General features: G+C 38.8%; 2 protein-coding genes across 3 annotated transcripts in view; one reads left to right on the forward strand and one right to left on the reverse strand.

Moving 5' to 3' along the window:
• LOC101847578 (probable 39S ribosomal protein L24, mitochondrial) overlaps positions 1–4681 on the reverse strand; it is a 47696-nt gene extending 43015 nt beyond the window's left edge. The window contains exon 1 of one of the 2 annotated variants that reach the window (XM_005096514.2): positions 4582–4681. The gene's annotated coding sequence lies outside the window, so the exon portion shown is untranslated. Of the gene's footprint in view, positions 1–4534 lie in introns of both variants that reach the window. The other variant, XM_035969253.1, reaches the window with a different exon arrangement.
• A 315-nt stretch (positions 4682–4996) lies between these two features.
• Positions 4997–24205, forward strand: LOC101847816 (3-ketoacyl-CoA thiolase B, peroxisomal). Its single transcript, XM_005096515.3, has 12 exons — positions 4997–5402; positions 10648–10741; positions 11118–11172; positions 12407–12486; positions 13305–13347; positions 13838–13942; positions 15149–15229; positions 16259–16355; positions 17238–17328; positions 18307–18486; positions 21100–21301; positions 22847–24205. The coding sequence occupies exons 1-12, from the start codon at positions 5229–5231 to the stop codon at positions 22923–22925; spliced, it is 1281 nt and encodes a 426-aa protein (XP_005096572.1). The 5' UTR covers positions 4997–5228; the 3' UTR covers positions 22926–24205.
• Positions 24206–25551: the final 1346 nt, after the last annotated feature.

Genomic DNA, 25551 nt, shown 5'->3' on the forward strand with positions numbered 1-25551 from the left:
AGAGATATTAAAAAAGGGAAAATTATGAATTCCTAAGGTTGAGACATAGGCAAAGTCAGTCCGCTGGTCCGGTATTCTTCAATCTTACCAAGATTTGGATCAGATAGATAGGAAAGAAATGACCCAACCCTGATGGGAATGACAAAAAAAATTATTCGCACCCCGGGTGGGAATACTCACTTCCAATGCAAAAAATAGATTCTACCCCTCTGAACTAAAAAGCAGCAGGGCAGGGGCAGCGGAAAAGGTAGTCAGCGGAAACAGTACACTATGACAGCGTCATACGGCACAGATACTTGGTCTTGGTGTTGGCACCTTCCTAGCTCTAGAGCCGGTAAATCACTTGGTGTCAGCCCCTCCTTTCCAGTACCGCAGTATTTGGAGCCTGGTGCTGGTGCTGACACCGCCAACTGCAGTACCGGTCGTTACCTGCCCATCCCATCCCTACTTTACATTGCTATTGACACTAGATCTAGATCTAGAATACCAGTCATTTCGTCAAACCAGTGCAGTCAAGTCATCAGTTATCTCGTCACACCCCAGATCCACAAGGTTGAATGGAGACGGTCATTTCGTAGCACATTTGCGAACTTCATACGCGCATTGTCAGTGAAAATTGGCAATGATGTGTCAGATAGGTTACCTCTAAAATACGGAGTTCCTCAGGGTTCGGTCCTTGGTCCTGTCATCTTTACAATGTACACGCAAAGTCTGTCATCAATAATTTCTTTATATGCCCTCAATTACCATCTTTATGCAGACGATACACAGCTGTATGGATTCACTACAACTGACAATGTACACAATCTCATAGATAGAATCGCCAGATGTATCAATGATATAAGAAAATGGATGTTCAAGAACAAATTAAAATTAAATGAGGATAAGACCGAAATATTATTTCTTCGTAGCAGCGCATGCAATGAAATCGACAATATCAGAATAAACATCAATGGCCACTAAATATCAGCCCAAACTAAAATAAGAAATTTAGGTGTGGTGCTAGATCAAGATATGTCAATGAAATACCATGTATCCAATCTTTGTAAAAATCTATATCTCCAGCTGAAGAAAACAGGGAGCATTAGAAAATATCTATCTGTTGGTGTCACCAAAACTTTAATAACATCACTTATATTGTCAAGGATTGATCATTGCAATTCCTTACTGGCTGGTGTACCTGATGAACAGTTACAACAACTGCAAAGAGTAAAAAATATTGCTGCCAAAATAATTACTAAAAAACTAAAGCATGATCATGTGACTCCTATTTTAAAAGCATTACACTGGCTCCCAGTGAAAGAGCGTGTCATATATAAAATCTGTTTAACTTGCTACAAGTGCTTAAATGATTTATCACCGGACTATCTAAAACAGCTTTTAACACCCTATGTGCCTCCTAGAACGCTCAGATCATCAAGTGACAAAACAACCCTTGTTAAGCCTAAAATAAATTATAAATCATATGGCCAACGCTCTTTTTCATATTTTGCCCCCCTTGTTTGGAATAGGCTTCCAAAAACTATCAGAGAAGCAGAAAATCTAGAAATTTTTAAGAAGAAACTAAAATCATTTCTATTTTCATCATATTTCGATTAGACAGAATGCATCCAAGCTGTAGATCGTTGTGAGTTTGTATGTGCGTATGTGCATATGTACGTATATGTGTATGTGAGTATGTATGTGTGTGTGGTGCGTGCGTGAGTGAATATGTGTTTGCATGAGTATGTAACACTATGTACCTTTAAAATTGATTTGTAAATCCATTATATGTATCATGTTAAGCGCATAGAGCATTGCATAAGTGGATATGCGCTATATAAATGCAATCCATTATTATTATTATTATTATTGTCGTGGCAATCGCTCACTATTTTTGTGGGAGGGTTTGGGGCTGTGTGTAGAAGGATGGGAGGGGGTAGGGGTGGCTGTGGGAGCCGTCGTGCCCACCAGATCAGCTACATCGTTCATTAATATGTATGCCTATTGACAATATTGAAATCTATCGAGTCAGATCCACAGAGTTTTTAAGTAGGCCTATATTATTGATGAAAGGTGTGGTTGGTAAGACCATATTAGTTCTGTTAAAAATAAATTAGCTAATAAAAAGGTACGGTACTGCAATTTTGATAAAAGCTAGAAACCTTACTAACTCTTTACCAGAAATTTGTAACCATTGTTTTTGCCTTATTTTAAAAACTATTGTTCAGCTAAATATTACAGCTTATGTTTGTTTGTTTTGTAAAGTGTTTTACGGCGCTCGCAACTGCATAGGTCATATGAGCGCGCGGGACACACCTAATATTTTCAGTTGGTAGGAAATTTTGAATTTTGCCCGGGTGGCGGCCGAAGCCTACTCTTATCAATTTTAGACCACCAAGGGATCTTTAACGTGCGCAACTTGCACACGGGCCCTCCGAGATTTTTCGCCCTGGTCCGAGAAGGCTAGGTGTAGGGTGTGGCAGAAAGACAGCAGTAAGGAGGAGCCAAGGAGTAGCAGTAGAAAGGCTGCAGAAAGAGTCAGGAGCCCAGAGGAGGGGGCAAAGGAGGTGAGGGGGTGGGGGCAGAAAGATGATATGAAAGCAGACGACAGAACATTGCTAGAGAGCAGAAAAGGAGGAGAAAGGAGACAATTTTAGAGAAGAAAATTTTTCGGTCGCTACCTGGATTCGAACCAGGGACCTTTCAATGAAAGGCCATCACCTAAACCTCTAGGCCACGAGAGCCCCCTCAGTCTTGTTTGCTCGCAGTACCTTTTGAAGGTATTTTCAAATGAAGTATAGTCCACGAACATTGCCCCAACCACAACTGAAGTGTAGACAATATTCAGACATTAAAAAATCTATAGCACTAGAAATTGAATTCGATGAATAAAATACCAAACGGGAACAATAGGTGGCTAAAAATTCAATACACAAAAAAAGATTAGATTAGTGCCATGCTGACAACAAATGTTCTGATAATAGTTAGAGAAAGGCTGAATAATAAAAATACATGTATTGCTGATAAAATAATTAATGTGTGTCTGTGCTGCTCATTCTTAATTTTGTAAGCAACACAGAGGCCAATTTAGCAATTAAGGGATGCTCTATTCGCTCTGAGGGCAGTCGATGGATTTGCCCAGCGGACTGACGTCATCATTGAACCCGCGATGTTCGGTTTGTCCTCGTACGAAGTTCGAAACATGACGGTTTGACTTTTTTTTACGGGAGACGGTTTAAAGTTATTATGAGCCAGCGCAATAAACCAAAGGCCACCTCTATTCTCATCCCGGGTGAGATTAGCACAGGCGCGCCTTTTGGCTATTCTCACCCAATGTGCATTCACCGTTATTGTTAGCCTTGGCCAACCAGTGTAGCATTCACCCTGAACCACAGAATTCTACACTGTAACAGAATTGTAGAATTCTGTGCCGTGAACAAACATTCCAGTGCTCTTGTGTTACTACAGTTACTGCAAGCCGAGAACTTCTGGGCAAAACAGAATGGTGACCCGCATAGTTTGGCTCAATTCGAAAGTTAAATAACCGTAGCATGTTTGTAGTTGATCAAATTAATTTACTGTGTTTTAGCATCATTTTTTATCTTTGTTTTGGTCAATTTGATCGTCCACATCGATACAGTGTATTCAAAAAGAGACAGAGAGAGAGAGGGGAGGAGTAGATCTTGCGAGAACTTCCGGGCAAAACAAAATGGCGACCCGCGTAGTTCGGCTCGATTCGAAAAGTGAAATAGCCATCTGTCTTTGTAGACGATCAAATTAGCTTACAACTTTTGTGCTATTAATAACGTAATTTTTTCTTAGCTTTTGTCAATTTGATCATCCACACCGATAGTCAGTAGTCCGAAATTAGGAAAAACAGGTCTTGTTTCAAACCGGGTGAGAGTAGCCAACGCTGGCAAGTCTCACCCGGGGTGAGAGGTCGATCGTAATTTTTATTCTCATCCCGGGTGAGGATAGCCACTTCCTGAACCAAACGTGAAGCATCTGTCATAGGGGTAAGATTGAAGAATACCGGACCAGCGGACTGACTTTGCCTATGTCTCAACCTTAGGAATGATTATAATTTCCCCGTTTTTAATATCTCTCAATGGAGAATCTCGAACCGGTAGATCTATTCCTTAAAATTTTGTCAGGGGGGAGACCCCCCTGAATCCCCCCTCCCCGTCCTCCAACCCAACCACCCGCCCCACCTACCCCACTTTCTGATTTTTCTCGCGCAATAATGTACGAGTGGTCCGGTATTCTTCAATCTTCCTGCATGAGGCTCTGTCTCGACAAAACAGCAGTGAATCCCACTTGTCTATTTGAGCACCTCCAAATCGGCAAGGTGCTTTTTCAATGTTGATACATGTTTGTTTGGATTTACACTTTACTTTAGACTTAAAACTGAATGAAAATCATCATCAGTGCAATAAATTCTTCTCATCAGGCCAGCTAACAAAAATTTCCGGTCATGCATGCCCAGTTAACAAACCGCCCCTGATAATCCATCCAGTTTTTCATTGCAGCAGCAGCCTCTTGAGATTCTTACTTTTAATACATGTGTATAGCCCCTTGTTTTTCGATTAAGTAACTTACGAACAACACAAAAGCAGTCGCGATGAAGCAAATCGTCCAAGGTGTCCCTGTTTTCTCACATTGATTGGGTTTTTGTTCTTTTCGCTCCTTTGGTCACCGAAGAGTGTTTTCAAGTAAAAATTTTGGTTTTTAATCATAAAGAGTTGTTCGTTGATAAAAAATATCGCCATATAAAACTGTTTACACATCTCACCGGCTCTGTTTATAATAATATATCTCTAGAATCTTGTTTCCTTCTCGAATAGGCACTCATCTAGATCTAGATGATAATAAACTCAGTAGCTAAAAATTTTCTGTTCTCGCTTACCGCGTTGACTTTTTCTCAATAAAGTTCAGAGTCAAAATTTAGATTGTGTACATGATTGCAATATGTGCAATCTTTGATCGCAGTACCGATATTAACCTTTAACCTCTGACTCCTGTCTGTCTGTAGTTCAAAGGTTTGCATCAATGGCAGAGAAGGCCAGAAGCTTCGAAAACTGAGTCTTGAGACTGAGTTCTTGACATAGAGTGAGGTTTGCAACAGTTCGTTGGCCTAGCCTAAGTCTAATCTAGTGTTAGTGTTAGTTATCTTTCGAACTCATTTTATTCTCATTCAAATTACCTAATCTAGATTCTAGAATCTATAAGAATCCGTTAGACTTGTCATGGCAGATCGGCTGAACACTGTGTTTGGGCACTTGAGAAATCAGACAGTGAAGTCTGAACTTGAGGTACGAAACACGGCAGCTCTTCCCAACTGGCTCAACAAACCTGATGACATCGTGATTGTTGCTGCAAGACGAACCCCTATTGCAAAAGCTAAACGTGGGTCCTTCAAGGTGTGTATTATTATATTTATAAATAAGGCCGGCTCCATTTCTCCGAACGTTCGGGAAAATAAACTTGAACTCTATTTCTCCGAACGGTTTCCGTTCTCAAAATTTGTTGATATAATTGCAAATGGAGTGGCCCGTATGTGTGTGTGTGCGTGAGAGTGTGTGTGAGTGTGCATGTGTGTGTGTGTGTGCGTGTGTGTGTGTGTGTGTGTGTGTGTGTGTATGAGGTGTGAACGGGGCGTGGGGACCGGAAGGGATGTGGAGGGATTTTCTTTTTTACATGACCAATCAAATACATTTCAGTCCCCCAACCCCCCAACATTTCACCGACCAGTCCTAGACCTATGTGTCTGTGGAAAGTTGGATGTGAAAACACTGTCCATCACTCTCTTTGTTCGGCGTGAGGGGCAGTCTCACCAAATACCCGGTTTTCTAGGCTAGTCGTAGTGAAAATTTCGCATAGTCAAGCTTTACCTGTCAGCGTGTTTCGCAGATCGGAGCGTGGGTTTAGAGGGATTGACCTTGCGTTTGTACGTCTAAATTATATAGTAACTTTAAAAAAAACGTCAGATGACGAAAGCGTGCGTTTGAGCGGAGCATTCTTTTGTATGGCGTGCGTTTAGGCGGAGACTATTGTACCTAAAAATATTGTCTTTATGTTAGGCCTAGATCTAGAGAACATATATATACAAGCTGTCTACGTTCTGTAATGTTCAGTGCTTCCAATCGTTGCATTGAATGCCGGTCACAGAAGGTTTTTTTTTTCCTCCTGAGCCTAAAATAAAATATAAAAAAATTAGACTCACTGACCAAGGAAAGCCACTATTGAACTTTAACCAGGCCTAAATTGGAAAAGGAAAAGTATAGGCTGAAGTTAGACTAAGGCCTATTGTACAGAGCTCCTCTTGGAGACAAAACCAGAATGTGCATGCTTCATCACTAGGCTACATTAAAAAAACCTACAAAGCAACAGGTTATAATTATAGGAAAATTTTGTTGGCCAGTCAAGAGGACCGAAAAAAACAAAAAAAACAAAACAACTCAACTTCCTGGACCAGGATTCAAACCCACGCTTATAAAATAATGGTTTTGCTTCAAACGCAGACGCGCTGTCCCTTCGGCCATCAGAACTTCCAACAATGAAAGGTAGATTTAAAAGCTTCATACTTCATATAACACATGGTGTATTATTTAGCTCATTATAAAGCAACTAAAACTGTCGCAAATCAATTTTTTTCAAGAAAATTTCAAATCTAACTGCAAAATATCAAATTATAGGGGCATGCCCCCTGTAACCCCACAGATTTTCTTTTACCCCGGGGGGCAGCCCCCCCCCGGGAACCCCCCGATTGGTCCAAAACACTTCTATTTCTATATTCAGAACAATCTGCAGATTCTTTTTCAAAAACTCTTAATTTGCGACGGAAATTAAGTGGATATTCGTGTTCAGCGCATCAATATTTAGTAGAAAATGGACAACTGGTAGCTAAAAGTGAGGCGGGAGGGAAAGTAAAAAAATACTGAAATTAAGTTTAGACTTCCTATTACAGATGTTGCCTTTTCTATTATAATATTTCATTCAGATTTAGTTCTGCACTGTCCGGGTGCCAATTGCGGATGGGATTGGGTCAGCACTGTCGGGATGATAACCCTACTCGTTGCCTGAAAACAAACGCTTTTGTTTTTTAGGCAATGAGTCGGGCGTGATTGGCTTGTGCCACGATAGCCGCTTTGTGCCCTCAATCTGGCTAGCAACCGACCTGACCTGATCCCACAACGGGCCTCCTGTATTAGTGTGCAAGTTCATTCTTGTGTTGACCTTGACTCAGAAGTACAGTAGTCTCCGCCTAAGATTCTGGTGCGCGGGAGCAAGGAAATGCGGGACCTTAGGCGAACCGGGGTCTTAACCGACGAACCCAGGGATGAATCACAATAGGTAAAATGGTCTCCCTCCACTCTAAAATGAACTGACGTGACCTCTTGGTGGGTTTATGGCATATATGACGAGCAAAGAGTGGTTAACCTTGCTGACCTACCACAGTGCATAGTGGCATGAGGCGTGCCATTTTCACTTATTATCCTATCATGAGTCTCAAGGTTTATGCCTATCCAGTTCCCCCTCCCCTTTACCTGTCGAAAATTTGTAGCTTTCAACTTCTGACCGAGTTCCCCTGCCTTTGTCGTTCTGCACCATTACGTTGTGACCACACCAATTAAAATTCCGTCTGTCTCGCAAATTCGGGAGTAGAGACAACTGTTGCAATGGTCAAGGAAGAATTCACAGTTCAATGTGATCCCGCCTGGAGGGAACTTGTTGGCCCTGCCCTACCAGCGAGTGATGTAAGTTTCGGGGGAGAGCTCAGGTGTGAGTGCGATGCGTGGGGAAAACAAACGTGTTTGTCAGTTCACACCCCGATGTTATCCTGTCTGGGGCAAACATTGTATCGCTTCATAGAGTTTTACAACGTGTATGTGATCACATTCACGCTAGTGGCTGATCTTTGACGCGACGGACAGTTTATTGATCTCCACTTTTCACTCTTGGTTGATCGGCTGTGCTCGCCCGGGATTTAGTTCCTCAAATTATGATTTGAAATGCGGGATCTTAGCCGAATGTAGGCCTTCAGAGTGAATCAGAGTGGGATCTTAGGGGTGACTTTTGTATACTAAAATTTCAGTTTTCTTAAAACATTGGGATCTTAAGCGAACCGGGATCGTAAGTGGTGGGATCTTAGGCGGAGACTACTGTATTCAGTGGTCTTTGATTAACTCTTACTTCCTGTTAAAAGTCATGGGCCTATTACTGATTTTTTTTCTTCAGTAAATTTAGCTATTTGTATGATGTACATTTTATGTTATTGTTATCATTTTCGTCATGAAATAGACAGGGTTCAAGCATACAAGCTTGCATGAACCACCAACATTTTCTGAAAAGAATGGAAATTTGATATTATGAAGATACAGCTACTATTCGAGTAACTTATAGGACAGGTGATCTGATATAAAATTTATGATAAATGAGGAATACAAGAAAAGAGTAATAATGCAGCATCTAATCAGTTGATGTGCTAACTTCTAAGAGTTAAGAATATATAAGCACCTGGTCTGCCTATAAAGTCAGCTTTTTACTGTGTATTTAAAAACGTTTTTCTCTATTATTTTCAAGCCTTAGAACCCATTCAAAAATAATCTGCTGAAGAACCTGGTTTGAACTAAAAGGGCAATACACTTTTCTGAACTGCTTTCTATGCTTTACTGCAAAGAGGTTTTCAAAGCTTGACCAGTATGAACTATATTGTTACAAAGTTCAATGAAAGACAGTTTGGATTGTCGGGGGGAGTTTGAAGGAGTGAACAATCTCACTCCCTCCCTGCACTTGTGTTAATTAAAATGGCTCGCTGACTTTCAAGTGCATCTGCCTCTCGATAGATGCAGTGAAAAGAACTAATGCATGATATTGCAGTCATGCCGTAACTGATAAGCCTATATTACAAAGTCATTTTATTTTAATGTCAAAGAAATAAGTAATGAGAGGGGTTGGGGTGAAGGGAGGGGGCTTGGTGTGGTATAGGGAAAGATAAAATCTACACACTACATTCACACACACACAAAAAAACGTTTTTTAGGCTCACAAATGGCATTCGTTGAGCAGGTCAATATTATGTGGTTTTCAATTTATTCCATCGCCCTTCTCTTATTATAAAGGTGGCCCATTCACAGACATTCTTTCTCTTCCCTTATGTAGCATTAGGACTAAATGGTACTCTATTATAGTTTTAATATGAAAAGGAAAAGCAAACCTGTCTATCTTCCCTCAGGTATCATTTTTACCTTTGGGTCATTATTTCATCATTGAATGAAAGGGAAGCAGATTGGTTGGAACTGAGTTGTGTCCCTTGAAATCCCCCAAAGAACCTGCCTTTTTTGTCTCCTGATGGCCAGGCTCTTAGGTGGACACTGCTACATACACTTTCCTACTCTACCAGTTTACTTCAATATTTTCAAAAGGATGAAAGTCAACATTCCAACCACTTTAATCACTCTTAAAACCAAGGTTTATTACTGCCTCACTAAATGAAATGTAACCAGTTGATCAGGGGCGGCTCGTGGGGCTAAAAAGTGGACGTGCACAATTGAGCTATCGCATGCTGAAGATAGTCAAGGGCATAGTAAATGAGACGTATAAATTTAGGATCTTTGCATTGGTGAGGGAGGACTTCGTGCTTTTATTTTCATTCTTTTTACTGGTCGCTTTGATTTCTAGTACTAAATTTGTTTGTTAGCTGAACATTAATTTCGTTCATCCTGTATTGGAACTGAAAACTCAAGTAATAACTTTCACTACTCGTCTACAAAACCATTCAAAGGCACAACTCATAGGACGGTCACGTTCACCTCTCTCAGGTTCACGGTCACAGAGTCACTTAAAATAGTGGCAAGACAGACAATGAACCAATCACAATTCACTTAAGCACTCCGCTGGATTGCTCCGCGGCTCACAAAATATTGGCAAAGAATAGTGTACTGTCTATCGCGTTTTTTTTAGACTGCCTACTGTGGGCTATGTTTCGGCACTGTTTGGCAGGAGCACATTTGAGATGTGCTGTCTTATTAATATAGATATACCGCCAACAAGTGTCATCATCGCTCTGGTTATCCCCAAGAGCGGTTTATAGGTCAGGTTACACTGTGAAATATCCTATTATGTTTAGCTAAAGCTCATGGACTTTGGCATGGCATAGTAGATGTTTTACAGCGCTATAGACACAGAAATGACCGTTATGGTGCCAGTGAGGACCTTGTGTTGATATAATATTTGGTTAGTGTTTGTTTCTGGCTTCTTTTATTTTATTATTATAGGTGTTTTACGTAAAAGAACTTAAAAAGATTTTGGGCGGCACTGCACGACTGTGCTCTATGGACGAACTGCGCCTGCAGTTGATCCATTTGTATAAAACTCTTTATCTTTGTGAATAGACAAAAGTGCCTGTTTAGTTGATATGTATGCTGTTAAAGAATGTTTTTATGTACCAGTAGTTTGCTCTGTTTGAGCCAGTATTTATTACTCGCGTTCCTCTCATATTCTCTGTCCAAGTTACAAGATTAGTGGACTACTATTGCACACAGTGTGTAACAATGTTATTGGTGTCCCAACTTACATTGCAAAGTTCAGGAATTTGTTAGTCACTGCTTTTCCTAGCTTGTTAAATTAAAGTTGATATTGCATACAGTATTTTTTTTTTTTCAGGACACTTTGAACGATGACCTGTTGGCAGCTGTATTTAAAGCTGTAATTAGTGACAGCAAAATCAACCCAGAAGATATTGGTGACATTTGTGTTGGTATGTCGAAAATTAAATGGTTGTAAAGAAAAAAGTATTGCATTTTCTAAAGATTTGTCATGTGTTCATAGAGATTGCTATGATTATATTTAAGTTTATGATAACTTCTTTTGTGTAACCTGTTCAGCTCCCATTTTTCATAGTCTTTAATGTTTCATAAATTAACATGTCAACTTTTAATTCAGTTTGGTACCTACAGCTAACATACATAAAATATATTATTTTGTGTGTGCCGCTGCATTGTGATACTCAATTTGAAAGCACTGTCTGAATTTATTAAGATTTTTTTTATCGTTCACTCACCAAAACCTCCACAGTATTTGTTGAGTCATGGTTATGTCAAGGATTGAATAAGGACTTTCTTTCTTTCTTTCAGGGTGTGTTCTTGATAAACAGGCTGCCACTGTAGCTCGACTAGCGCAGTTCTACAGGTACATGTACTTAGATGAAGTGGAACTAAATAATGGGTTTGCTTGAGACCTTTATCTTTATCTCTGAAATGGATGCTGGTTTAGTTGAAGGTGTACTGCACTACAGTTGTTTACTGTCAGTCCTGCCTGATTGATTATGGTCACGCACACACACACATACACACACACACACACACACACACACACACCCACCCACACACACACATACTCACGCACATACTCACACTTACACAACCTCCGGCCTCCCCCCCTTCCCCGACAAGCTACAAGTACCAAACCATTTCTAATGTGGTATGACTGACAGTCACTTGCCTGTATATGAGAAACTTTGCAGTAGAGCTTCAACTAAACCAGCTGTCAGACAAGTCCGGCAGTAGACCGTCAACTTAACGAGAAACATCACGGTAGACCTTCAACTAAACAGGCACCCTGAAATGTGTGTGCTCCTGAGCTAAAGACGGAGAAGCCACGAGAAAGTATAAGAGAGATAGTGTGAGTGGGGGTGAGTGCACGAAAAAAGAAAAGAGAATGCACAATGCACAAGAAAGAGGTGATGGATGGAAACATGAGTCCCAGTTCTTTTCAAATGTCTCTGTTGATTAGATCAAGATTAGTGTAAGAGAAATTTGTCCTCCTTCTATTATTAGAATTAATGATTGGTTATTCTATGCTCTGATCTGGCTAAGATAGTGTTCGTATAACATCTTGCCTTTCTTTATTCCCAGGGAAAGGATTCTTATCACGATATCATGGGACATCTGTCTAACAATATCTTTTCACAATGTTATACAATGTTAGTTGGACTTGCGTCAATGATAATTTAGAATTTCAGACTTCATATATATGAAAGCCTCAGGTTTATAATGTTTCTTGTAAAATGTTTTAGTGCAGTACAAATGACCACTTCCCATGTCCCCACGTCCATTTTTCATTATAATGACACTGTCTAACACATCCACCTGTAGAAGACAACCACTTTTCTCCTCAACAATGGGTGGCCATCTTAGACAATTTTGACTACTTTCTAGTTGTCAAAACTACCTGAACTAACACTATTTTTCTCCCGACTTTTGACCTACTAATCATCTTTCCTGTTTGGTAACCTGAGGTTAGTATTTCGGACTAGGCCTGCATAATGAAAATCTGCAATTTTAATCTGAGAGATGGACAGAAAAAGTCAATGGAGGCAATGGGGGAGACACAGCATAGTTTGATTTTTTTTTTGTTTTTGCAGTGGAATCCCTGAAGATGTGCCTGTTTATTCTACAAACCGACAGTGCAGCTCTGGTTTGCAGGCTGTCATGAATGTTGCGGGTTAGTGACTTTTCAGTAATACTATGGGTGTGCTAATATTGAGATGTCACTTTTTTTCCCTTATTCGAGGACTTTTTTTTTTCAGTTTAAAAAACTTCAAAAGAAAAAAAATTTGACAAGTATGTGAGCTGATGGTACATGGGGATGCTTTGTGGCACAGTTTTACTCTGATGACCTGGTTCGTCATGATCTAAGTCTACATCTAGATCTTTTGTCAAATGTCATAATCCGAATCTGCATCAGATAATCATTTTCCAAGTCTTCATGAGGCAAAGAAAAATTATCTTTGGAACTAATTGCAATCATCGAAAATATATTTCAACACATTTATGTCAAGATTTAGAGTGCTTCCTAATGAAGACCCAGAAAATCCTTCATTTTTCAAAGGTGACGATGGATTCTTGCAGATGGTGGACACAACATTCAGCAACAAAGTACTGTTCTCAAAACAGAGTTGAAAGTGCAAAAAAGGCCGGAACTGGAAGTTTACGGTCTACTTTTTAATAGTGCCATACATTATGATACATACTGAACCTGTTTGCAGATTTAATGTTATTTTTACTTGGGTTATTGTACCCCCGATTTACAGCGCAACAAAGATGGGTCTGACGGTCTGATAATTTGCCGACCCACAGTTTGAGGGTTAAGGTTAAGAAAAGTATAACACTTTTTTTTAAACCTATAAATACAAATTTTACAGTGCCTCTCAGACATTGTACTTGTTAACCTGACGAAATATGAAATTTACACATAGGTAAGAAAAGGGCTCTATAACTGAGCTTAAGTAGAATACCAACAGTTTGTTTCTTTGTTTTTAGGAAACATCAGGAATGGTGCTTATTCTATTGGACTGGCAGGAGGGTAAGATTTTTTTTTTTTAAGTACCTTTATTATTTATGTGCTATTACTTTATTAGATTAATTGTTTTACTATTTTATTGCAATTATTGTTGAAAACATGGAGTGGCAGCTTGACCTCAACATGATCATCGCTTTGAAAATTAGTTTGCCACATTACTGACTTGTTACATGTGTATAGGCTTGGTTTACGTAAAATCAACTTGTTGCTTGTTTGTGTAGAGGAAAGAGTTAAAACCCCTTTCAATGCTATTGAAGAAAAAATTATAGAACTTTTAGGATACTGTAGTAAATTGTACAAATTCTCAGAAAAAAACACACTTTAGAACCCATTAAAATCATAGAACTGTCTATGAATTGATTAAAAAAGGAATAAACGTTTAGTAAATGAAAAGGCGGACAAAAATATTTTATAGAGGATTGACACAAGATCTGGTTTGAAAAGTAAATTAAATGGTATATATTAGAATGTCTGATTTTTATTCTTTTCCCAGGGTGGAGTCCATGACTCGACAGTACGGGTCATCAGCTGCAGGCTTTGAAGTGAACCCTAGAGTAGGAGACCTGCAAGTTACTCAAGACGTCCTTCTGCCTATGGGGTATGTTTTCTGAGAAAATGAAATCTTATTTACTTATGCGCTTTCACTCTTGTATGGTGCCGGTAAATTAAAAAATTTTGAATTGAAAGTGAAAGTAAAATACAGTTTGACGCTGTATTATGAGATTTTGTTCTGCTCTTTCTCTTCCTTAATTTTCTTCTTCTTGTTCCTCTTCTTCTTTTTCCTTTTTCCCTTCTTTTCCTTATGCATTCCCCAAGCAGAAGTCAACTGCCAGTTCTTTATTCCATAGTTCAAATTAATTGTGCGAGTATGTCCCATTTTCATTTTAGAATCCTTTTAATGGTCTTCCTTATTTCCCTTTCATTGACATCAGAGCTACACTTCTCCCTCTTAGACGTAACATTGATTACACACTCTATGGAACATTACAGTAACTGCAGCAAACCTGCACTCATCACTACATGGTATTCGTGGCGTCGGTGGCCTAGTGGTTAGGCTCTTGGACTGGCAACCGTAAGGTCGTGGGTTCGAATCCCGTCAGGGGCCCGACGTTGTGTCCTTGGGAAAGTCACTTTACACGAATTTTCCTCACTTCACCCAGGTGGGGATGGGTACCCGCCTATATACAGCGAAAGATCTTGTCAGTTTGTTAGTGTTTGAGTGCTTAATCAGCTGCTTGCACTGTATGCTTCCCGGGAAGCTGAGAATGTTTCGGAGTGTTCTGTGGTCTGCTGGGGTAATAATATAGTGTAAAGCGCATAGAGCCTGCTGTTGAGTGGGGATATGCGCTATACAAATGCTATTTATTATTATTATTATTATTATTATTATTAAGGGCGAGAGCCCAGCTGTTGCTGAATCAATAACAACAACAACTTTTCCCTTTCATTTTCATACTACACTTCATTCGTGACTCATTTTTTTTGCCTTGGAGTTAGTGGAGATGAGATTAATTTCTTTTAAAAAAATAGGAATGTTTAGAATTGAGAGCTTTTTTATGTAAGTGAATATATCAAATCACATGTTTTATTTACTGCATTGTTGTTTAGTTGGAACAAAGATCTGAATAAAGTTTTTATAGATTTGTCCACCATGTTAAGTATTTTTTTCTCACTTTTATTATGTTTATTCTTCATTAAAAAATTTAATTAAGATTTAAGAGGTATCTTGTTTAAACTTTAAAGAGGCAATGCAGATGGCTCATATAATGGCATGCAATATATTTAAAAAATATTCTCCTTTCAGGATCACATCCGAGAATGTGGCCGCAAAATATGGAGTCACACGCAAAGAGCAAGATGAATTTGCTTTGCTTTCCCAGCAGAAGTAAGTATGGAAAGACAAATGAGAATTCTGTCAATATATAATTTGTCTACTCTTTTCAGGTTTTGCTCCATACAGAGTGCATCTGTTTTGTTTCTTTCATGCCTGTATTGAAATGCAATTATGCTTCTAAGGGTTAGACTTGATATGTGTGGTTGAAGTTCGAGATTGGAATTAACACTATGCCCCCACGTGACGCCAATTGGCTATACTAAGAAGCCGTCCCTGTTCCCACGGGACGCCGATCGGCGACGGTGTGATATAGCATCTACCGCACCTGTATCCTAGTCTGTGGGGATAAGTGTTGTACGCTCTGTGGGCTACGTGGGTGAAAAGTGTTAAAAAGTATTTTTCTTTGGTCCTCTTGGAATGTGTCAACGTGGTGTGTTGACAAGGACCATAACATACTCCATATTTAATGGAGTTAAATGTTAAAAATATCAGCATGCCCTGAATACAGATGGTGGATGGTGCTTCTAATTTAATCTTAGGCTAAAAATGATTGCTGAAGATTATGTGTTCTACTTTTCACATTTGGCTTTTTTACTTACCTTTGCTTTCAGTCTTAGCTTTGTATGTTTTAAATTTTCCATATCTTCTTCTTTACTTATTTAAAAGAAAAGGATCCTTGATAACTCTATATGAAAGTAATTAGGCTGACTTCCCACAACCCGTGGTTTTTCTACAGCAGGAGAATTAATGTTAATTTCTTTTAGTGGGGCATCGCTAAAGCAAATGTCTGATTCAGATTTTATTTCATTTGGAGTAGGACAAGATAAACAGCAGTGCCTCATGCTCTGCTGTGATTGAGGTCATGTAATATCTTATTCGACGAAAAGCACTTCTTTTATTTGTAAAGAAGTGATAACATTTCTGTAGGGGCATTACGAAGTGTGTGACAAAGGTTTCCAATAACTAAAAAGCCAAAGGAGCACATTAATTGAGAACTTTTCAGTGCGATTTACGAAACATTTCTCTTCTGTGATCCTTTTTTAATTTGATGTTTGATGACTACGCATTGACCTTGTGCAGGGCAATGCAAGCAGCCAAGCAAGGCTTGTTTGATGCTGAAATTATCCCAGTAACGACAACAGTCACAGACAAGAATGGTGATGAAAGAACAGTAACTGTAAGTATGATGCATTCCTTTCCTCAACTGTCATAGAAATGTCCATGGTTCAGTTTTATTGGTCCATCTTCTTCCTCTTGTTCTGAGTTTCCGAGGAATCTTTTGTAACCCTGATAAATCATGTGTGTTCCTTGCTTGTGAGTAGATGTCCACAACATGTATCTGTTGAATCTTTGACAACTCAGCTATTTTAAATATGTTATGGAATTTATCTTAATTACTGACAAGATGAGCTGCTGGTTTGCAAAACTGAGAGAGTGACAGTGGAAAAGGTAAATAATGGAGTAGCCCAGCATTATTAAATTTGTGTACTCTGTTGAAGTTTGGAAATCCTGAGTTGGGCTGGTTTAGCTTTCTAAAGATGAGTGAGGTATGTCTAGTGCAGATGAAGATTTTAGTCATGTTCACTGAGTTAAAAAGTTCTACTCATCTGCCATTTGATCAGTAACTGTTGCTGTCCAGGTACTCTTGTCTTAGAAGAGGACAAAGGAAGTCTGATTTAGTATGTTTTGGTCGATCATAGTTAAAAGTCAAGCATTGGGAGTCAGGGGGAGGGTACGGGGATTGATTGACAGTTTATTTTGGCGGAATCTGTTTCTTTATAGTGCTGTATGTTTCCTTTCATGTATGTCTTTGATATGTGTACAATTTACATAAATAGGTTTTTTTTTAGCTTTTTCCTTTTTTTTAAGTTATGGTAGAAAAAATGTCTTCTCAATTCTTGGAGGCAAGAGGCTAAGGGGATCAATTGCCATACAAATTTTTAAAAACTATTCAAGTCATAAAGTCACTTTCCATATCTCAGTCATATCTGTTTCCTTTTCATTGAAGCTGTCAAAGCATTTTTGGGACTCATTCTTTGTACATTTTGTATGAAAAAAGGTGTCAAAAGACGAAGGAATCAGACCGACAACAATTGAAGGCTTGACTAAACTGAAACCTGCCTTCAAGGAAAATGGAACTACTACTGCTGGTTTGTATTTTTGAAGTGCTGTCAATATCTGGTTAAATAGTTGTATTATAGAATCTAGTTAAGCAGGATCAGATGTCTGCTTCTTGTTTAATGTTGCCACAAGATACTTTTTTCAAAAGCACTTTAAAAAATGCTTTGAATGGAAGTAAGACTTATTGCATTAAACCTAGATGCTTAAGGTTTTGAAAAAGTGAAATAGCCCTGTGACTTTTTTCATATTCTGAGCAATACACCTCTAAAACCCAAATCTTATGTGTTGTATGTATTAATTATTGTATTGTCAAACCTGTCCATTGAATTGTTAAGGAATGGGACCCAAAAATGTGCCTTGGGCAAAGTTTTTGCCTTTGGTAGGATGGGGAAGGGGTGAAGGAAGAAGGGGTAGTTTTTGCAGAAGGGTTCGTCTTGTCACGGAAAACGTTTCTTCCACTACTTTCACTATCAGTGAGTCTCATCAAACAGGAACAGTATGCTTGAAAGTTAAGTGGACCAATCATAGAAGATGGTGAATTGTTCTGTAATTCCTACTTCTTGTCATACTTAACGTGTCTAAGATATTACTCATAGCTGACCAACCTTCAGGCTCATCTGCATACTATAGTACTATAATAGTTATGATTATTCTTGTTTTGGGCACTGATGGACAAACACACACAAACGTGGTGACAGGTGAGTTGTTTTGGGGTGCTACATTGGGACTTTTTTTGTCAATGAGTAAAGGTGTACTTCAGTTAACAGTGGAAAATGGAAAGCTCCCTTCTAGTCTCCTGAGGTGAAAAGTAAGATCAGAAACAAAATCAGACAGTATTAAGAAGAGAGCAGACAATAATAATTCAGAACTACGTAGGACAAGATGTAAAACATTAGTAATTTTCAAATTGACTCATGTAAGTTGAACAGCAAACCAGCAGAGTGAATTGATTATGAATGTGCTTGTGACTAGAAGGGGATGTATTTTTGTTGTTGTTTTATCTTCAGGCAATTCCAGCCAGGTGAGTGACGGGGCAGCAGCTGTGCTGGTGATGACACGACAGGAAGCTGCCCGGCGATCACTGCCCATTCTTGGGGTAATACGTTCCTATGCTGTGAAGGGTTGCCCACCAGATGTTATGGGAATTGGACCAGCTGTTGCCATTCCTTTGGCCTTGGAGAAAGCTGGTAAAAATTCCTCCCATTCGTTTACTTGTTTTTGTACAGGTTTGATTGAATGTATGTGTCAAGACATGGTGGAGTCAGGCTCTCGTCAATTTTTTGGCATGTAGAGTTATTGGTATCATCCTAACACTTGTTCATTTGTGTTGCTTTTGATGAAAAAAAATATCCATTTATCGTGAATACAAGTCGAGATATTTGCGAAAGAAGGAGATGGGAGTCACCTGGTTTTAGAGGTAAAATTAATGAGAAAATGGCTGCCAAAGATTAGTTATTTCCTTAGCTTGAGAATCCATGGAAACTGGAAATTTATATTATTTGTACCTTTGATCAACGTTTTTCAGTAAAATCCACACAGAAATTTGTTTTTTAATTGGCATGAAAGGTGTTGAGCTAAAAAATGAATTTGATTGTTTGAATCTGATGTTCTTTTCACTGATTTCTTTAATGTTTTCCCCTGAGTTGATTAAAATTTTAGTGATATCTTACTTTTTAATTACAATAGATTAAGTTAATATAACAATAGAAAGGAAAATTAAATTAACTAGGGGCAAATACATAGTCAGAAGGAGAAATCGGACATTGATGAGGATTCAGACTAAACTTAAGTTGAAGACGAACATCTGAATTAATTAAAACTTAGATTATTAATTAATCTGCGTTTTGCAGGTTTTTTAAAAACGTTTTTATGTGTGGTTGCTCTTGTAAATAATTTCATTAAAATATTTAACTTTGTACTGTCGATAACTGATGAGTTGATGTAGCCGTGGTAGTGAAAAAAGATAAATTCATCCAAAGTTCAGCTGAACTGTTGAAACCAAAAAATCAAAGGACATGACAAAATTTTTAATATTTTCCTCTTTCAATGTTATTATTTAGTATTTTAGTAAAAATCGCGTCGACAGGAAAGGTTATTTAGCGATATTTATTCACGTCTTTAATCACTGCATGATCATGTGTTTGTGGGTGTGTGTGTGTGTGTGTGTGTGTGAGAGAGAGAGAGAGAGAGAGAGAGAGAGAGAGAGAGAGAGAGAGAGAGAGAGAGAGAGAGAGGGAGGGAGGGAGGGAGGGGGGGGGGGGAGGATGGGGGGGAGGGGGTGCAAGCCTCCACTAGCGGCAAAACTGGCAATACGCATCATGTACTAATGTGACATGTACTTCTGCAAAAAACTTGCCCTCTCACTACAGCAGATTATGTTGTATTCTTGAGAACAGTAAAGCTACTGCTTTTTGCCATGTTCCTTATCCTCACTATGTACACTGTCCGTTATATAAACTAACTTTCGATCACTAAAATCGCTTGAAAAATGATTGTTATTTGCGAAAAGAACATTTTATTATATTATACAGGTATATTTTAGAAGTAGCTTTTAAAGAGTAAACATTTTCGCTGGGACTCTGGACTTCGAAAAGTAAACATTAACCTGTGTAGTTACGTAACTTACAGACGAGAGTACATTTTCAACCAAGTATGTTATACAGAGGTTTTGCTGTATTACTCACTGTCTTGCAGTGCTGCATACCCTTCGGCCTTGAGGATTGTGATGTAACAATACTTTATCTAGGGCTCCCTTCACTGTTTCATTAAGGTTCCATGTGGGCCTGTTAATGCGTGTTGATTGGCTCTACATAATTGTATTAATGTTTTAAGTATCACAGGGGGGAAAAAATCAATACAACTGGTGCATTCTTACAGCGGGGAGGAAAAAAGCACTTCAAATTCAGTGCACTTACATTTGAGTTAAACTCAACATAGTCGTTTCACTTAAACAAGAATGTAAAGAAGAAAAGATGCTGGGACCAGAGAAAAAGATCAACATAACCAAAGATCAACTCAAGCGACTTCAGCACAAGTGAAGTCGACTGTACAGAGTTGTTCCCTTTCTGTTATGGGGTAGAGGGTGATTTCCAGAACATGACCTTAGGCAGGACTGAGTAAACACAAACGCCTTAGTATCGTAGTGATTTACATTATATTGAAAAAGATTCCAAACTCCATCATTTGTGAAATATATGAATGTGTAAATGACTTGAAGGTACCTATGCGTACAGTCCACACTTTTCGTCTATGTAATTGTGTCGTATGTGTAATTTTATAGTGAACTTCCCCCAAGTAAATTTTGCAGGCAAAACGAACAAGCTTGTCTTTTTAAAAATGAGAAGCTTTTTGTTTCACAACTTTCTTCTTTTGCTAAAATTAATGGGAATATATAACAGAACAAAGCAGGTTGTTCTTCAAGTCTTGTTTTATTTATTTATACCAGTCTATATACATGGTTTTGTTTTTCAACGATGATACTGTAATAATATGTACTTTTCGTTTGTGAATGAATATTATGTACTATTAAGTATACTCTTAATTTTATGTGATTATCTGGGACTACAATGTGTTTGGCGAATTGAAATATTTCGTCTTGTGAAATGATGTCTTGGGTTCTTTAAAATTCATCCTCAATATTCTTTATGTTTGTAATGTTTTTATTCAGAAAACAGAAAAGCTAAAGTATCCATAATGTTTCTAAGGAGAGTCTTTTCGGGCATCTTAAGAATTTAAAGTTTTCATGGTCAGATAATTTTCTTTTGAAGTTGATGAATATTATCTCACCCACTTTATTTCAGGGCTCACCGTCAACGATATTGACATTTATGAAATCAATGAAGCATTTGCAAGCCAAGCAGTGTACTGTGTGAAGAAGCTGGGAATCCCCATAGAGAGGGTAAACCCGAAAGGTGGCGCCATTGCCTTGGGACACCCGCTTGGCTGCACAGGCGCCCGGCAGTTCAGCACACTTCTCCATGAACTCAAACGAAGGGGGAAAAGGTTTGTTTCTATGCAGTTACCTTTACACTTCAGCAGAAGTATCTAACTCAGTCGCTTGTTGGAGGGGGGGATGGGAGGGGAGGGATGAAGGTATTTTTAAGATGGAGGATAAACACTCGTTCAGCAGAAGAAAACTAAACCTTTTCTAAACAATGATATTATTAAAACAGACAAAAAGTTAAAATGCCAGCAAATCAAGTCGTACCAATTTTTGCTCCTATGCCATTTTGTCTGAGCTTGATGTTTGGCTTGATTTTCTTGGCAACAAGTATGTTTATGTTTGGAGTAATTTTGCGGGTGGTTGGAAGGCGTCACTGGCAGGTCCTACTTCTTTTCTTTTCCTCTGTTATTTCTGTCTATGTCTTGCTTCTCCCTGCACTATATGACCATTATTGTGCTGATATGTGGCGTCGATGGGTTCATAGTCAGGTTCTCAGACTCGCAACCGTAAGTTGTGGGTTCGAATCCCGTCAGGGAGCCGACATTGTGTCCTTGGGAAAGGCACTTCACTATTTTTCTCACTTCATGTGTCCTTGGGAAAGGCACTTTACTCCAATTTCCATCTTGGCTCGGTCCTTTCGGAGACGGACGTTAAACTAGGAGGCCCCGGCTCTTAAATAACCTAATAGTGTTGATAGGGGCGTTAAACCCATACCATTTCATAATTTTTTTCCCTCACTTCACCTAGATGAGAATGGGTAGCCAGGTATAGACAATGAAATATCTTGTCAGTTTTGTCGTGTTTGAGCACTTAACCCTATCCGTACGTTGTGTTTTACTATTGTATCCATATGACGTGGGGAACTCTGTGCCACCACTTTCAAAGAGGAAATTTACTCTTTAATCTGAGCCGTACGCTTTTCATAGCAGTATGCTTAAATGATTTTTTGAGAAATACTGAAAGTTTCAAAAAGATCTTCGTACTAGAAGTATTCTAAAATGTGAAGAATACAACCCTGAGGGTACATAATAACCCAAGGGCGTACGGATAGGGTTAATAAATTGCTTGCATTGTATGCTTCCCGGGAAGCTGAGAATGTTTCTGAGTGTTCTATGGTCTGCTGGAGTGATATTACAGTGTAAAGTGAATAGAGTTTGCTGTCGGATGGGGATATGCGCTATACCAATGCTATATAATATTATTATTATTATTATTATTATTATTATTATTATATGCTTCTCCTTCTTCAAACTCCAGGGGTATTGTTCTGTGTTATGGAGATTCTCAGGATGAATTTCCTAAAGTTCTCTCGTTGGCTGAATGTAATTGTTCCCTGGGCTGGATGCGGCGCTTGGGCCCTGAGTTTGACACGTGTGCACAACAGTGTTTTATCATTTGTTGCTTTTGGTTGCTCTGGTGGTTACAAACGTAAAAAGCATTCTGAAGGACAAGGTTCAAATCTGAGTATGGTCTGAATTGTGTTGTTGTTTGTAAAATCAGAGATTTTAATTTTTTTTCTGTTATGTGCTGTTTTTGGATTGACGTCTTCGGTTTGCATGAACTCAGCTGTGGAATGATCCCTTTTTATATTTCTTTGTCCTCAGATCATGTGGTGTCATTTCAATGTGTATGGGAACTGGCATGGGGGCGGCTGCTGTGCTCGAATACCCAGGCCAAGCATGAGGTCATCCTTTGACTTACTGGAACACAAGGAGGCTGGAAGAATGTGTTACATCGTCTGCTGGCTGTGAGAAGTAGACCAGTCCTTCCATTGTGTGATCTGGGCAAAGAACATTTTTATACTTGTTGATCATAATGAAGAAACATTTTTTGTTGTTTCAAGATTTATAAAAGACAAGAGAATAATTATTCAGTCAAATTTGAATTGAGTATGCAAAAAAGTGGAGCTTTTTCTGAATGTAAGGCCTACCACAAACAATGTGTAAATATGAATTTATTTGTTTTTTGGTCTTAACTGATTCAGCCCGCAATTAATTTTGACTCCAGACGCAAATAATTTGTGACCGCTTCGTAACCTCACGAGTGGTCTCACAAAATATTAATAAAGAAATATCTAAATTTGCTAGAACCCTATGTGTGGCATACAGAAATGTTCAGAATACAAAATACTAATCAATGAAACCAGAAAAATGGGTTGAAATGTAAGCATTTGGGAATCAAGGCAAGGAGAAACTGATACGAAGAAAAGGGAGCAACAGGAGACGATCAGCCACTGTGAGCAGTGCTGCAGGCTGAATCAGTTAAGAGTGTATATTATATCGGGATTTACAATGTCATCCGTTGTGTTATGCCTATCGTTGAAACTATTTAAGTCCGTTGTTGTGTTTCTACACGGGTGATCATGTTTGTCAGTTTGTCAGTTGTTTTTTTTAGCTTCATTGAACAAGTCAATCTATTTTTTTCAATGCATATTTCAAATAATAAGACTCCACAAGTTGATAGATGATATTTTTTTATGGCTGTATGACATTCCAATGCGTTGTTGTATTGCAGCAACTTTGTCACGTTACACAAGGTTTTTTTAAATTGAAGCTAAAACGGTCAAGAAATATTTGCAATGCAATAACCCATCAAGAACTTCTTCCCTTGGTACTGCCTTTCGGTTCACCAAGTCTTATATGTACATGTACATGCATATTCAGGATGCTTAATACAGCAAGCAGTTTCTAGTTATTTTATTAATATAATATATACTGCCAACTGCTTTTTCACGTTTTGCTTTCTACTGTATGTTCCCAATTTTGTACACATGGGTAACGTAATTGGCCATTACGAAGCTAAGTTTGGGAAGAACAGATTTTTTAGCTGTGTGTTGGAGTTTTATAATTTTTGTAACACATAAGCAGACACTGCAAACTATGTCACTTTGATGACTCATGAGGGCATGTCCCCTAATAAAGATACTTGGAATAAATCTGTAGAATGCTGCAGAATTATTGACATCAGGTTCTTAAGGAATTTTTGTTTTGGTAAAGTTTTACGACGCTCGCTACTGCAAAAGGTCATAGGAATGCGCGAGTCTTATGAAGTCATGATTGAGTTTTAGAACAAGAATAAAGGCACGGGATAGATGTATTTTTCTGCAAGAATCTGCTATCTGTTTTTTCAGGTTTTTGAAACATTGCTTCAAGAACAACTGATTTTGTATTTTACTCGTAACTTCCATAATTTTGAACTGTTAAGAAACATTTAAACTCTCATTTTAGGTTATTGTATCTTTAGTCACGGTTGATAATTACTGGCCATTGAGGTTACATATTTAATGAAATTTGAGTCCTTCAGCAAGAGATAACAGTTAGTTTGTGTGGCATAGCAGGTTGTGAATTGGACAGACGAACGACATACGCAAGACTGGACTTCAACTTAACAAGTTATAATGGTTTTTTTACCTTCTCCGAGAAGATATTCTTCCAACTTGACGATGTAACAGCAGGGCTGCCTACTTTAAAGTTCCCATTTTATTCAGGTAAACTCAGGGTAAGACGAATGTCACCCCGGTAAACGTAGTTAGTTACCGATTGAGTAGGGCTTGCTTTTCATTATATTATTAGTTAATTATGTTTTTAAATGGAATAAACTGCCAAGTCTTCCATGAAGGACAACTCTCAGAACCATTCCCCTCGGGTACAAGGGTGTGACAAAGATGCTTGCTCTCACCTTTTCTCTTCATACTCTGGCAATTGACTGGATCATGAGGAAAGCCACCAGAGGCAAGCGCTATGGAATACAGTGGATCCCTTGGCAGTAGCTCGATGACTTGGACTTCACCGGTGACCTTGCACTGCTCTCTCACACACATCCTCAGATGCAAGAAAAGACCAAGGAACTCAACAGCCTATCAAGGAGTGTTGGCCTACGTATACACCAGGGCAAGTCGAAAGTAGTGATGCTAGGAAAAGTGTCAAGCCCTGCTGTGACAGTGGAACACCCTCCCCTAGTACTAGTAGAAGTGGACTCCTTTACCTACCTTGGAAGTGTCATCAATGGTAAAGGTGGAACCCCAGGCAGATGTAAAAGCAAGAACCGCCAATGCAAGGGTCAGCATTCAAGCAATTATCAAAAGTCTGGAAAGCAAGCAACATCTCACTGCGCACCGAGATTCGACTCCTTAATTCCAATGTCAAGTCTGTGCTCCTCTACGGCTGCGAAACTTGGAAGACAACAAAGGCAGTGCTGAATAAAGTCCAGACTTTCATCTACAGATGTATGAGGAGTATCCTAAGAATTAAGTGGCAGGATAGAATAAAAAATGAAGAGCTGCGGGGAAAGGAGAAAGGACAGGACAAAA

This window comes from Aplysia californica, unplaced genomic scaffold (genome assembly GCF_000002075.1).
Source record: "Aplysia californica isolate F4 #8 unplaced genomic scaffold, AplCal3.0 scaffold00130, whole genome shotgun sequence".
Lineage (NCBI taxonomy): Eukaryota > Metazoa > Mollusca > Gastropoda > Aplysiida > Aplysiidae > Aplysia > Aplysia californica.

What these genes read in the sequence shown, in the direction of transcription:
- LOC101847816 (XM_005096515.3), top strand. Translation starts at nt 5,229, where the DNA reads ATGGCAGATCGGCTGAACACTGTGTTTGGGCACTTGAGAAATCAGACA. An exon ending in TATTGGTGACATTTGTGTTG is followed by an intron (nt 10,742 to 11,117) that starts GTATGTCGAAAA and finishes TCTTTCTTTCAG; the next exon opens with GGTGTGTTCTTGATAAACAG. An exon ending in GGCTGTCATGAATGTTGCGG is followed by an intron (nt 12,487 to 13,304) that starts GTTAGTGACTTT and finishes CTTTGTTTTTAG; the next exon opens with GAAACATCAGGAATGGTGCT.